The 16,228-nt window shown below is 34.2% G+C and overlaps 1 protein-coding gene across 3 annotated transcripts; it reads left to right on the forward strand.

The window, feature by feature from the left end:
* Window positions 1-812: 812 nt before the first annotated feature.
* Window positions 813-11,727, forward strand: LOC145068712 (glutamate receptor 3.6-like). Of its 3 annotated transcripts, none has more exons than XM_079015716.1 (8): window positions 813-1,027; window positions 1,420-1,570; window positions 1,657-1,882; window positions 7,859-8,982; window positions 9,065-9,342; window positions 9,681-9,712; window positions 9,806-10,212; window positions 11,048-11,727. In XM_079015716.1, the coding sequence occupies exons 2-8, from the start codon at window positions 1,469-1,471 to the stop codon at window positions 11,522-11,524; spliced, it is 2,646 nt and encodes an 881-aa protein (XP_078871842.1). In that variant the 5' UTR covers window positions 813-1,027; window positions 1,420-1,468; the 3' UTR covers window positions 11,525-11,727. The 3 variants fall into 3 exon arrangements, with proteins under 3 accessions (XP_078871842.1, XP_078871841.1, XP_078871840.1); XM_079015715.1 differs by having other exon boundaries at window positions 1,441-1,570; window positions 7,655-8,982; XM_079015714.1 differs by having other exon boundaries at window positions 814-1,027; window positions 7,655-8,982.
* The last annotated feature ends 4,501 nt before the right edge of the window (window positions 11,728-16,228 follow it).

Below are 16,228 nucleotides of genomic sequence, written 5' to 3' on the forward strand. Positions count from 1 at the left end.
CTTACATAATTATATATTGTCATTAACACACATTCTCACTAATTAAATCATATCTATAAAGTTATTATAGATTTTTTTTTTATTATTATTCTCATGTTGTCATAATGTTTATTGAATCATAATCTATTAGAATGAAAGTGAGTGAAGAACGTTGTGTGACAACAAAAATGAATAAGAATTAGTGATAATGCATGAAAATGATGATATTTATTTGAGGTTGAACGTATTCGCATAAATAAACAACTTATTCTCTTAGTAATTCTCATAGAATAGCAGTGTCCACACATACGCACAATAATTGTCCTTCCACATTATAACCTAGCCATATATATATATATATATATATATATATATATATATATATATATATATATATATATATATATATATATATATATATATATATATATATATATATATATATATATATATATATATAAAAGAATCTCCTTTTACTTATTTTATTTTAAAAGGCATCTGTGTACACACTTCCCTAATATGGGTTTTGCCCCTTCATGTCCTTAATTTTATATATACTAGTTTGGGGTCCTCAAGAATAAAATTCAAGCACCTTTTTCCGTTTTTTGGTTTTATATAAGTATAAACAATAATTAATATAAAGTATTCCCGATTAGCATTATCTTCGATCTTAATGATGTAAGCAAAATACATAAGGTATGATTCTTTTTACTTATCTAAAATGAATCTTATACAATTTAAAATAAACAAAATAATTAACCTTGGGCTATATTTTATCTTCAATCAGTATTTTAATTCATAATATCTGTCAAAAACTAAAATGTCACAGTGATATCAAACATATTTCAATATTAAAGATTTTTGGGCAAAGTTTGACAGATCTCCCCATTAGTAGTATGTTGAGTTCTTAGAAGATGTATGGTTTCACCTAGAATATAGAGCATATCAGACATACTACCCATATTTCTACTAACTGCTTCTTCCCTTGTGCAAGAGACTTCTATCACTACTTTGTCTGCTCTTCTTTGATGCCTGCTTACATTTCTCTGTAACTCTCTCTCTCTCTCTCTCTCTCTCTCTCTCTCTCTCTCTCTCTCTCATGGATGTTTGTCTGTAGAAAGCTCTGAGGTTTTTGACATTTAGGAGCTTTCATGGTTGATTTTTCTAGTTCATAATCAATTTGCTCTTTTGTTCTTTAAAATCCCCCTTTTCATATGTGAGTTGAGCATAATTTAGTAGATGGGTATTAAATACTCTGATGTTCTATCATCTTTTAATGCTGGTCAGTAGATATTTGACGGGTTTTATTGAATCCACATTTCAAAAAACAACTTTTGTTGTCTCTCAGTTGAGCACTAATACTGCTACTACTACATTAGTTACTTTTTATTATTATTAAGGTTTTGATCAATTTGGAAATCGGTAAACTGTGTTTATCAGGGTGTTGTTTTCAATGACAAGGTGTGTGGAAATAGAGTTTTGAAGAGATATGGCTGTGAATCAAGTTTGGGGTTTGTTATTGTTGGTGGTGGTGGTGGTTTTCTTCAATGGATGTTTCATTGAGGAGAAGAGGCACTGCGTCCAAGCTCATGTACATACTTGAAACCTTTTTTGGCTACATAGAAAATGAATTATTTTTTTTATCATTAGGAAAAACCCAGGTTTTTATTCTTTCAGATTCCTGGATCCAAGAAGCTGAGGAATGCTAGTTTTCCTTCAAGACCAGAAGTTGTAAAAATTGGGTCGATTTTGACCTTCGATTCGATCATAGGCAAAGCTGCGAAAATTGCGTTGGAGGCGGCAGTAGAAGATGTGAATTCTGATCCAACGGTTCTTAATGGAACGAAGCTAGAACTAACCATTCATGACTCAAATTCTAGTGGCTTGGTGAGTATTATGGAAGGTATGTCTTCTAAACATTTGCTCACTATGATAAATATATTATGGTGTCTTCTTTTCATTACTTTTTCTGTGTAGTATAAAAAGTATCCAAACAGGAATATTTGTCTAGTGATAAATATATCATGATATCTTTCTAGGCATAGTGTTGTAACAAAGAAAGTAAATCATTAACTAAAGAAGAAATTTAGAAGAAACTCTTGAACAATATGGGTAAAATAAATTTATCTAATTCACATTTTGTAAACGTATGCTAGGAAAGAAGAAAACAGAATAAAGAATTTGTAACTGAAAATTGGAGAGGTTATCTGATGCATTTAATATAAATTAGTCAAACATAAAGGCACTTTGATAATTTTATCCCATCTATTCTAAACAATGGGAACTTTGTTCGTTGAAATGTAATTTTGAGTCAACAAATCTACAGAACTCCACCTTTACTCCAAAGGTAAGTCCCACAATCAAATATCCAGTTTCCAGTATGAAGCAAATGAAGACAACGTCAGAATCTCACTTCCAGATATCGGTTGTGATCTCTTGAGTCGTGACATTTTTGAACTAGGCCTCAACAAGCTTATGGTGTAGAAGTGTGAAAGAATAAACATCTATTTATAATTGAAACATCATAACTTTTTTTTGGAGTCGATGTGGGAGCCCTTATAAATGATATGCCTTCTACCGTCTATACTCATACATCTTTTTTCATTCATCTTTTAGCCAAACATATTAAGGTAGGTTGTTCAAATTTAAAGTATGTCCTAATTTTTTTTATACATATAATTCATTGTACAAATTTAAAGTTAGGCGGGTCATGCGATCCGCCTAGGCTCTAGGTAGACTCCCCCTTGAATGAGCTCCAAAACTTCAAACATGCTCCAAAACTTCAAAAAAGTGCTCCAAAAAACTCCGAAGGTTCTCCAAACACTACAAGGAAAAAGGCAATTAGCGGCGACAAAAGTCACCGCTAAAGGGTCACGAGGCGACACGTCGCCGGTATTAAGTCGCTGCAACTGCTCCGTCACTATTAATCAATTTGTCGCCGTTAATGATTGTGTCCCCGGTAAAATGTGGAGTCGCCGCTAATGCTTATGTTGCCGCTAAAGAGTAAAGTCGCCGGTAATAGTGTCATCGGTAATAACAATTTTCATTTTCTAATTTTTTTTAATCAACAATTTGGTTGTCGGTAAAAGTGTCGCCGGTAATTACATAAAACAACAAAAAGTTTACAATTCTAACAAGTATTTTACTTTAAACAATTATATTATGTTGTGGTGTTGCTCTTTTTTACCGTCGATATATATATATATATATATATATATATATATATATATATATATATATATATATATATATATATATATATAGCATTGTATAAATACGTTGCAAATAAGAAATTTAAAAACTAAAAAAGACATGAAAATATAAATATGAAACTATAGAAATATAACATTATGAGTTAAGTTGAAGATTATAAGTTAACTATAGAACTTATTGGTTAATTTGTAGTTAGTTTGGGAACAAACTAGAAATTTTCTAGTATTCGTATATAAGTTTTTAAACAATTTTATAACATTTTTTGTGTTTTTTTTTTCCAATTATAACAATAATTTATTTTTATTTTTTTCAATTATAGCATCCTACTTATACCAAAACCACATACTTTCACATAATAGATAAGAGCATGAAATTCACATACTTTCACATACATATACCACATATGCACCAAATACAAATACATTCACATACACACATAATAACATCCTACTTAGACCAAATACACATACTTTCACATATATAGATAATAACATCCTACTTATACGAAATACACAAATTTCACATTCATATAACACATACAACAAACATACATACATTCACATACACACATAATAACATCCTACTTATAACAAATACATATAATTTCATATATATAGATAATAACATCATACTTCTACCAAATACTCATATACCACATATACATCAAACATACATACAATGACATATATACATCAAATTTACATAGATTCATACAAATATCAAATATACATAAATATGGAAATTTTCACATAATTGATACAACTACACATAGCTTGCAATTAAACTCAAATTTCACAATAAATTGAAGTAAATAGAACCTATAGTGGCGGAAATCAACGAAAATGTCGCCGGAGAAATTGGTCTTCAACGGAAAATACTCTCACACGGCCGGTACAGTAAACCCAAAGACAAAACGACTAAAATCACTAAAATTGAAAAATAATTTGCAATTAATCATCAAATGGAGCTATAAAGCGATGTTAAAAGAGAAAGAAAAAGAGATATAAGAACTTCAAGTTACCTTTATATCCGAGATGGAACTAGAAATTTGTTGTTTTCGTGAGTTAACCCGTTTAATTGAAGCCCTAAACACCTTTCATCCCTAATATCACAATGTGGGGAGATTTCTTGTTGGAATCATCGCAAAAAATGGGGCAAGAAGGAACAAAAGGCGTTTTGATCGAACACAGGAAGCAAAAGAGCAGAATGCATCGGTTTTTTTTCTTTTTATCTGCGCATGCTTTTAGCGGCGACAATGAAGGCCTTACCGACGACAAACGTTAACAACGATGACTATCTGGAGGGAAGGGTACCACGTCTTTTTTTTTATATCACTATTAGCGGCGACGTTTTCGACTTTTAGTGGCGAAAAAATGTCGCTGGTATTGGTTTTGTCCAGATAAAAGGCCCCAACTGTTTGTTAGATACTCGATTGAACGGCTGAGGTGTATAAGAAGGGGATAATGTGGATTCGGATGAAAAGCCTTTAGCGTCAACACAATTATCGGCAACACAGGTTTTTAGCGGCGACTCTACCATTTGTCGCCACTAAAAGCTTGTGTTGCCGGTAATTGTGTCGCCGCTAAAGCCATGGTTTCTTGTGGTGAAAAAAAGGAGCACCAAAACTCCAAAGTTGTTCCAAAATTCCAAAGGTGCTCCAAAACTCCAAAGATGCTCCAAAAACTCCCAATGTATTTTTGTCGTGAGAAGGGTCAAATAGAACTCTGATACTGTGTAAACTAATGAAAAAAAGAACCCAATGTGGCTAGGGTTTCGTTATTGAGAAAAATGTATCTACAAAGAAAAGAAAAGAAAGACAACTATAAATAAACAATATTTCAACACAATATTGTTATTATTGAGAAAAATGTATCTATAAAGAAAAGAAAAGAAAGACACCTATAAAAATGTATCAACAAAGAAAAGAAAAGAAAGACAACTATAAATAAAACAATATTTCAACTATAAATAAAACAATATTTCAACACACTATTACTATTATGCTAATTGGACTGGAAAGCTAAGGTTGCGTTTAGTTGTAGAAAAATTGGCTGTTTTCTAGAAAAAAATTCAAGAAAAATGAGAATTTTGAAAACGTGTTTAGTTTGTTTATTTTTCTAAATTTTTCACGGAAAATGAAAATGAAAATTTTCCGTTCTCTAAAATTCAAAAGAAGTTGGAAATTTTTGGAAAACCGATAATCATTATTTTCCACATTTTTTCTAATTCCAAAATTCTTCTAAAATATAAACACATACCCACTCCTACCCCATCCACCTCTATCTACCCCCACCTTAACACCTCTAACCCACCACACCCCTACCTACCAACACCCACCCAGTCCCAAGCCTACCCTACCCCAACCCACAAACACACACCCTTACAAACACACACACACACACATCGCTACAAACATAGACACATACATACTCACACCACCCCCACCCTCAACCACATCCATACCCCTACAAACATACACCCCCCAAACACACACACACACACCCACACCCACCCACACCCATACAAACACACACATGCACACACACACATCCAACACCACTACCACAATCACCGACATACCATCACCATAACCACCACCATTACCCATCACCAGCACCAACACCACCGTCGTCGCCATCACCACTACTGCCACAATTTTTTGTCGCCATCACCACTACTACCGTTTTCTAAAAATGAAAACCGATAGAAAAATACATATCTAAACACATTTTCTAGTTTTCTAAAACTGAAAATGAAAAATAAATAAGTTTTAACTAAATGTGTTTTCTAAATTTTCCAATGAAAAGTGAAAACGGAACACAATAACTGAAAAGGGAAAAAGAAAAACGAAAAATGTAAACTGTTTTTACGTAACTAAACACAATCTAAGTGGGCTAAGAAGCCCATTACAAATTAAGCCCAACACACTATTACTATTGTGCTAACAGATACCAAGATAAACTAAACAAACTCTGTAAATAAAAAAATATTTAACATAACCCTACAGTGTTTTTGTTGGATACAAATCAGAAAAACAACAAAATGTTTATGTACACACATGAAGAAGGAGAAGTGAAGGTCGTTCTTGTATTCTAATACAAAGACTTTTATTATCAACACCAAGAACAATATTTTACATTTGTTCACATATGTATATATAGAAACTAAATCGATATGACTCTTAAGCCTTAACCATCACACCCTTTTATCTTACTGTTAAGATAAATAAGATATATGGGTATATTACATTATAAATATCTAGTGATCACAATACAATGAGTGAGAAGGAAAACGAGCAACAAGCTACTAAACCTTTTTTAATGATAAATACAAATTCTTTTGAAGACTATATCTATAGATCTAGGGTATATAACATTGCTATGCATGATCCGTTGTACTCTATTAAGAAGCTCCACCACATTTGGCGATAGGAAACCAAACGTATCAAAGGCGAATGGTATAAACACATGTTGATTTTACATGCACGATTTATCATGTTTTGTGACTTTGCATGTAACAACTTTGAAAGTTGTTTGCCCTACCTTGAAACCCCCATGCCTCAAGCCGACGAGAGGGGGATACCCCTGTAAAGTCAACACAAGTGTGTTTCCCTCTAACCTATCCAAAAACCAATACATCAACCGATCTAAGGATTGGAATCCCTTATTTCATGTCAGTCAAGAAATTCATAGGTGCCTCTTTCTTGGCGGAAACCCTGACACACTTAAATATGTCAAACAAAACATCCCTAACCATATCTGTCAGTATTTGAACACCGGGAGTTCTTTACAATGAATCGCATGCTCTCCAAAAGATTTCAAACATGCCTTATGGCAAACCAAACATATCTCGTCAGCAGGAAATGTTGGGATCATGGCCGATATTTAAGGATAGTACAATACTCCACAGGAGATGATATGTTGGCCAAGCCCATCTATAGGGATAACTAGAAGAAAATCTTGAGCATATGGTGCTCATAAACACTAGCAAACTTTCTGCCGAACTGACATGTCGAAATGCACTTTCATATTTGGGACAATTTTACTAAAAAGGGCACTCGTCAGTGTTTGTTGGGATTTAGAGGGGCAGTGTCGTTATTAGTGAAACTGCTAAAGTCAATGCTTGGAAGCTTGTTACGAAGAGAAGCCAATGCACAAGCATAATCAGAATCCATAATGCATATGCCACTATCCTATAAGATATGGTCTTGTAACACCCAAGATTGGGTCTTTGAGGCAACAAATGCATATAAGGTAGCCTCTGCTACCAAGTACAAACCCAAACCACCAAAGCTAATGAGTAGGAAAGCACTTTGCCATTGTATTAACACTAATAAACATAAATAACACTAATAAACATAAATAATCCAAAATTTAGCTTATTATTTCAATAGGTTTCACATTTTTTGTTGTTCCTTATAAGATTATGATCTTATGACCTCTAAGTCCCTTTGTTGCAACAGCTTTGCATTTCATGGAGAGTGAAAGTGTGGCATTAATAGGTCCAGAATCATCGTCCCTAACTCATACAATCTCCTATGTAGTGAAAGAGCTCCAAATCCCCCTAGTTTCTTTCACAGCCACAGACCCTACATTATCCTCGCTTCAATTTCCTTTCTTTGTCCGATCAACTCACAGTGATCTTTTCCAAATGGCTGCCATAGCAGACATAATTGAGTACTATGAATGGAGACAAGTGGTAGCGATTTACATAGACGATGATCATGGGAGGAATGGAATAAGTTCATTGGCAGATCAATTAGCTTCTAAGAGGTCTAAGATCTCCCACAAGGCAGCTATCAATCCCGATGCAACACGTGGAGATATACAAGATGTTTTACTTCAAGTTTCTTCCATGGAATCAAGAGTTATTGTTGTCCATACTAGCACCAAATGCGGATTAAACATACTTGATGTTGCTCAAGATCTTAGTATGATGGAAAGTGGGTACGTTTGGATCACAACGGATTGGCTTTCTACCATCATAGACATAAGCTCCTCACTCCCTACACGATCAATTGCTTCTATGCAAGGAGTTATTACACTGCAATCATACATAAAAGATTCAGAAATTAAAAGCAAGTTCATAATGGAGTGGGAAAACTTGACCAAAATGGGCTTGAGTACTTATACTCTGTATGCATATGACACTATTTGGCTGCTTGCTCGTGCTCTTGATGATTTCTTTCATCAAGGTGGAAACATTTCCTTCTCAAAAGGTCCCGAAATGAAGGACTCACAAGGCAGATTATTGAATCTTGATTCTTTTAGTGTTTTTAATGGAGGGAAAGTCTTGCTTGAGAACATCTTACAAGTCAAAATGAACGGAACAACAGGACCGATCGAGTTCACTTCTGATAAAAACCTCGTTTTTCCGACATTTGAAGTTCTTAATGTGATGGATACGGGCTTTAAAACAGTTGGGTATTGGTCAAACTCCTCACGTTTGTCAACTTCTCCAGAAACACTCAACTCAAACCTTTCAAACCTATCTAGTTCATCTGAGCTATTGTCTGGTGTAATTTGGCCGGGTGAAACCATTAAAAAACCTCGTGGATGGGTTCTCCCAAAGAATGGAAAAGAGTTGAAAATCGGGGTTCCAACTCGTGTCAGCTTTCAGGACCTAGTGGAGGAAGTTAAAGGGACTGATATGTATGTAGGATACAGTGTGGATGTGTTTATTTCTGCAGTAAACGTGCTTCCATATTCTTTCCCATATAAGATCTATACGTATGGAGATGGTCATAACAACCCGGATTACACTGATCTAGTGAGCTTAGTAAACGCTGGTGTGAGTATTCCTTTCTAACTATTTCAATCTTTTCTGTTGAAACAAAGTTAAATTTTTAGAGTCTTTTTGGGAATTACTGCAGGTCTATGACGCTGCAGTGGGAGACATTGCGATCATCACTAACCGGACACTTTTGGCAGATTTTACACAACCATTTATCGAGTCTGGCCTAGTTGTGGTGGCACCAGTCAGGAGGCTAAGCTCTGGGACTTGGGATTTTTTCAGGCCATTTACTGCTGAGTTGTGGTGTGTAATTGGGATCTTTTTTCTAGTTGTGGGAGCAGTTGTTTGGATTCTAGAACATCGCCAAAACGATGAATTTCGTGGTACTCCTAGACAACAGGTTGTGACAACCTTATGGTACGTGTGTGTGTGTGTGTGTGTGTGTGTGTGTGTGTGAAAGGATGTGAAAACAGCTAGGGGAGTTAAAAATAGAAGAAGATTGAATCTGCATCTATTCAACTGTTATGACAGAAAATAAATTAAGGGAAACAAACTATTTATAATGCAAAAATATAAAAACTACCAAATCTGGAAACATCAAGAGGCATACCCACTGATCTACCACACAACACAAAAGAAGTAGCTCACAACTAATGCAATTAAGTTTTGAATCTTTATTCAAGAGAGTTAGCATCCACTATGATGATTATTTTTTTTTATCTTGTCACTAAAGGTTTGTGTTTGGTTCCATGCAGGTTTAGCTTTTCTACCCTATTTTTCTCCCACAGTAAGTTATACTCTACATGCTATATTATATACACACACACACACATATTCCTTATGTTGAAATTTTACTTAAACTTAACCATTGTTGATGCAGAACAAAACTTGATGAGTGGTCTAGGTCGTTTCGTATTAATAATATGGTTGTTCGTGGTTCTGATAATAAGCTCGAGTTATACCGCAAGTCTCACCTCAATCTTGACCATTCAAAAATTATCTTCGCCTATAGAAGGGATCGACAGTTTAAAATTAAGCAAAGATCGTATTGGGTACCAACAAAGTTCGTTTGTCCGAAACTATTTGATTGAAGAAATTGGCATTTCGGAAAGTAGACTTGTTCCTCTTAACTTGCCGGAAGACTATGAAAAAGCCCTAAACGATGGTCCTGACAATGGTGGTGTTGTTGCAATTGTTGATGAGCGTCCATACATTGAACTTTTCCTTTCGACCCGTTGCCAATTCAGAATTGTTGGTCAAGATTTCACCAGAACTGGATGGGGATTTGTAAGTGAAGTACTCATTTTCGTGTTATGTTTGACTTATATAGTCAAACCGGATCATTTTTAAACTTCAAATTTCATACAAACTTCCTTATTTTCCACAAAAGGTTTGCGAAAACATTGAACTTCATACCCAATAGCGTCTATTTTGACCAATATTAGATTCAAATCATAAATGTTTCTATTACAACCTCCTACTTTCATTTCTTTCTATTACAACATTGTACTTCCATTTTTTTTTATTAAGGCATGGTACTATGAAAACTCTATCCTTTTATAGCATTCTACTTTCATTGTATTTTTTTTAGGACATTATAATTTGAAAAATCAATCTAATTATAACAATGAAAATCACTTTTTCATTGAATGAGATGGCTTATAATTGGGTAAAATTTTCATATACAATGCTCTAATAGGAAAAATAAAACAAAAGCACGATACTATAGTAAACAATTTATTGAAAGTACATTGTTATTTCTAGGATTTTTCTTTATTCTATTTTTGATTTCTATAATCAAATTAGATCAACAAGTTGGCTATTTCTTTGAAAAACTATGTTCAATTTCATATGTGACAATTAAGCCAAGATCTCTTCGTTAGTTAGGGGAGGAATCTGCCCAAATCAGATTTTTTGAGGAAGGTATTGAGAGATTTCTGAACTTTATATTTGATAGGAAGTTTTTGATTTTCCACTGAAATTATTTTGCTAAAACATTATACTATATAACAAATAACCTCTGTATTATGTAATTTGACTTGAACTCATTACTTTTTATGTGTTTAACTTCCATAGTCAAACCGACAGTAGTTGACTATTTCGGGTTCATGATGTCTTGTAGGCCTTTCAGCGAGACTCTCCTCTTGCAATGGATATGTCAAATGCGATTCTCAAACTATCAGAAACCGGAGAGTTAGAAAACATCCACAAGAAGTGGCTAAGGGAAAGTGCTTGCAATTCACAAGGAACAGAGTTTTCAGTAGACAGGCTCAAGCTAAAGAGGTTCAAAGGCCTATTCATAATAATTGGATTAGCTTGTTTTCTTGCACTTTTAGCATACTTATTGCTCGTCATATACAAATACACTAAACACAAGCAAGATCCTATTGAGTCACCTGGAACAACACCAGGACGCCTACAAACGTTCATTTCATTTATTGATGAAAAAGAAGATTTGGTTAATACCCGTTCCAAGAAAAGGCTCAGACAGGAAAGTTCACTTCGAAGCAACAGAGATATTGCATCTTTAAATGGGTATAGAAGTACACAGAAAGAATCATCTTCAATCACAATAGAATGTTCACAACGTGAAGATTGATTATAGTAATATATATGCAAAATGTGTTTTTCCACCTATGCCATATCAGTATCCAAGTGGCGCACAAGTCCCCAAAGTTGATTAGGCAGTTTTGGTCTGTTAGTTGTTGATAACTGGCTTCCTTTTCATTGTATAAATAGCATAGTTTTACTAAATAATAAACTTTTTAGTATTTCTATTGATGATTGGTTCGAGTTTCATAATATTTATGACTCAAAATGGTTCATCGTGTTAAACTAAAACTGTATGTACCAGTCGAACCATAGTTTGCCATTGCTAACTATCATGAATATTTTTGATTCATGGCAAACTCTTTAAACCATCGTGAACCCAGGTATAAAGCATAGTTTACCCTCAGATGCCATTGCTAGTTCTTGTTAATTAGCAAGGTTCTAAATAACATTAGGCGTGACTTTGGCGGCAATGTCAAACTTCAAGTTTTTACGAGCCATGGCGAGCCACGTCGTTAGTAAGACGTAACTTAAGGTGACAATTTTGTATATAACTAATATTTTTATATGTATTTTGTGCTTGTTGGTACAGGCCCTTTAAAAACACACACACAACACACACTACTCACGAATGTATGTGAACAAAACTTGTTCTTTATATTCAATAAACAAAGTTACAACTAATGCAAGAAAAGCTACTGCTATATATACTACTCTAACTATGCTATCTAATCTAATTAATAGATCATAATCATGTTTCACAACTTACAACTTACTCCTAAAGTAAAGCTAGATATGGGATAAAACCCCTCATGAAATCGGTCTTGCTTTTGAACAAGTAAACCTTTCTTATTTTCCATGTTTATTATTTGTGGATATCCTCCATTAGTTACCAATACCCGTGAGCTACAGGATCATGACCCATTGACCCATAAATAAAACTATATTGAACTGTGATCCAATGACCCGTACGTGTGACCCGATAAACGATTAACCCAATAGTGTTATCATTCATTTTTATATACATATATGACTTCAGGCGGCATTTTGTTAACATTTGATGTTAAGTACAAGCCTTGGAGCATGGTGCATCATTGCAAAGCCATCGCGAGCTTTTCAGAACATTGTTAAATAGTTAAATAGTCATATTTTATATCTTCTAAGGACCCTTATGTAATTTGTATCTATATATAGAAGTCAATATATGAAACCCTAATTTACGGGTTTTCCACAATATTCATCATGGTATCAGAGCTAGCGGAAATACTAGAATTATCCCTGGAAGCAAATCTCGCCTACTATTTTTACCGTATTAAATTTATTTCTTGATTTTCCATTAGTAGATGTGGAAGATGTAAGAGTGACATCATCGGTAGGCATGGCAATTTAATCCGACCCGTTGGGGAACCCGGTCACCCCGCCTCGATCGAGGATGGGTATTCCCTGCTAAAGCGGATATCGGGTATGGGCTTGGGATCCCCGTATGGCAAAAATTGGGGATGGGGCCGAGGCCGGTTTTCTTATTCACCAACCCGCCTCGTCCCGGTTTATATTATACCCACATATTACGTAGATATTTGAAGTAGCCCAAGTCCAGATTTGAATTTCTTTTATGCGTATATAGACTTTCAGTAGGCCCAATTTTGTTTGAACCAATTTCAATTTAGCAAACAGCATATGCCAATACTCAATCGGCAATTCCAAAAACACAATTAGACATACAATCCTTGGTGTGGTGCACATGCGACGAACATGTTTGGCAATTCGACTCCCCATTGCTTTATAGTGGATTTCAAGTAACTTTTTTGTTTTGTTTCGGTTGCACAGTGATTTTCAAAGATGAATCATTGGGTTTTTATTTTAATTAATGTTATTATTTATAAATTATGTTTGTTATAGATGGCTACTTCAGAAAATGATAAACAAGCAGCTATGAGTGACGAACATGAAGATATTAATGAACCAGAAGGTCAAGAACCTATAGAAAATCATACTCAGTATCCCAAAAAAATGTTGAAATTGGCTGCTTGGAACCATTTTGATCCAGTTTATGTTGATGGTGTTCGAAGATGGGCGAAGTGTATACATTGCAAGAAAAACTGACTGGTAGAGCTACTGATGGAACAACACATTTGAAAGATCATCACAAGATACGCCTTAGGAAAGATACAAGGGACATTAGGCAACGTATATTAGTTCAAGGCCATAAACTATTGATGGTAAAACCTTATATGAGTAATTATGCCTTTGATGTTGAAGTATCCAGAGATGAATTAGAAAAGATGATTATAATTCATGATTATCCGCTCTCCATTGTTGAACATTATGGTTTTCGAAAGCATACTGAAAGTCTTCAGCTTTATTTAAGCTAGTGTTGCAAAACTCAGCCTAGGCGGGCGATTAATGGGAATCGAGTAGGGGCCGAGGCGCCTAATTAGGAATTGGCAATAAAAACTCGGAATCGGTCAAACTCGGTCAAAATCAGCTCCAAATCAGTCAAAATCAGAAGAAATTTGGAATAGGTCAAAAAAATTAAAAATCAGAAAAACTTAGAAATTTCATCTTTCTTTTAGAAAAAAATGTATAATTCTTATTGACATTCATCTATTTTGTTATAATTCTAATAAATTTGTTATATTTGTTATATATACAATTTTTCTAAAACTAATTTCATATAATTTATCCAATCCGAGTACTCCCGGAATACTCCCCCACCTAGACCGAATACTCATTAGGTGCTAGTCGGCCGCTTCGGGAACGTCTAACGAGCTTTGCAAGATTTATTTAAGGGTCCTTGTCGTAATACAATCAAGGGTGATATAATAAGGATATATGAGGATAAAAAGATGTCATATCTTGAAATGTCTTGAAATGTTACATGGCAATCACAACACATAATATATATGTCAACTACTGGAAGTTACAAAATCAAATTATGAGGTATTTATTCTAATTAATTTTATTAATTATAATTTATAAAATTTTGGATGAAGTTTTGAAGTGTTATGAAAATAAGTAACATAATGACTAATTTCTTTGAAGAGTATAAAAAGAAACATGATGACAAACAAGGATCTTCTTGGAAATGACAATGTGCCTCTAACGTCTTAGATAAAGGGGGTTCTAGTTTTATCAAATCAACATGGGAGTTGGATTTTTTGGCTATGCTTTCTGCGGGTGATGGATTTGAAAAAATTGATTTGGATGATTATTTAGCTGCGAAGTTGTTACCAAATGAGGAAGGTTTTGACATATTTATTTTGGTGGAAGTGCAATGGCTCTAAGTTTCCTATAGTAAAGAAGATGGTTATATATGTTTTAGTCATTCCAATTTCTACGGATGATTAAGAACACTTTCTAGCATGAGTTGGAATAATGTGACAAAACAGCGTAGCCACTCAAATCGAAAATAGTTGGAGCATTAATGTGTAGCCAAAGGTGGTTATGGATGGAACTTCAAGGTAACTTTTTGATAACTATACCAATTTTTATATCATACATGTGTAAAAATATTATTTATTCTAACTATATAACTTTTATACGTTTCAGGTCAAAAGCTAGGAGAACCAAAGGCTTTTGATAAACGGTTGCATATAATGATGATGTTGAGTAAGTTTTAAGAGAAACAAATAGCACCAAAGACTTGAAATTTCTTTTGTATGTGTATAATCACATTCATGGTATTGATGGTTGTTAAGCTTTATTATTAATGTAAACACAATAAAGTTATGATAGCTTAATAAAATTGAAATTATTTTTTGCATACGTTGATTTATTATGTTGATGGTTCGGGGAATGGGTCGGGGATAAGCTCAAAATTTAAAGGGGAGGGGATTCGATTCCCTGCATCTGTCGGGGATGGGGACGAGGTTACAGATTCAGGGGTGGGGACAGGGATGGTAAGCCCCGCCCCATGGACCAATAAATTCTTCACGAGACTCGTATACGAGGAGCATGTTCTTAGCTTCAAGGAACGATGGAAACGGTTTGGTATTAGTGATCACATCGACAATTGTATGATAACAAGGAGGGATTTGTTGGAGAATTTGCATTACAATTTCAATTTCATCGACGTTAGAATCACAATCCACAAGAGTCGCGGCTAAATTCTTCAAGAAGTGTGTTAAGTGCATTTTATACACCTTTTTAGCATGTTTAATTCAATCTTTTGCACTTCAATTCAGAATAGTCCATGAATTTTACTTGTTTTTGGGACAAATGTTGGTGCACTTCACTTCCATAATTTTTATGTCATTTCAGATGCATAACTGCCTTTTGGCAGTTCTCTTTTATGACCTATTTAAGGATTTTTAACGACTTCACACTTGCTCTCTCACTTTAGACAACCAAGGGGTATTTTTAAGGGGGTTTTTAGCTATTAACTTGAGAACATCATTCTGGAAACATTTTAATTTCATTTGTAATTCAGATTAATCTTGCCATTTCTACTTTCTAGACTTTGGATTCAAGCTTTAGCCATGTCCGGCTAAAGCCTTTCATTTCTGATTTTGTAATACGATTGTGTTTATGCTTTTAATCATGTGATTTGATGTTATATTCATGATTCTATATAGAAGTTCTAGTTTCATTTTAATTTAATGTTTGATTTAATCATGGTTCATGTTGGCCACTAGAATTAGGGTTATACCATTCTCGTTATTCACTTTATAGAATCTGTAATTGTTTTATGAATTGAAAGTAAAGTACAAGCATCAAACTGGTTCTATAGTGTGATTAACTTTGGTGTAAACTA

This window comes from Lactuca serriola, chromosome 8, assembly GCF_051521515.1.
Source record: "Lactuca serriola cultivar US96UC23 chromosome 8, Lser_US96UC23_V15, whole genome shotgun sequence".
Taxonomy (NCBI): Eukaryota; Viridiplantae; Streptophyta; class Magnoliopsida; order Asterales; family Asteraceae; genus Lactuca; species Lactuca serriola.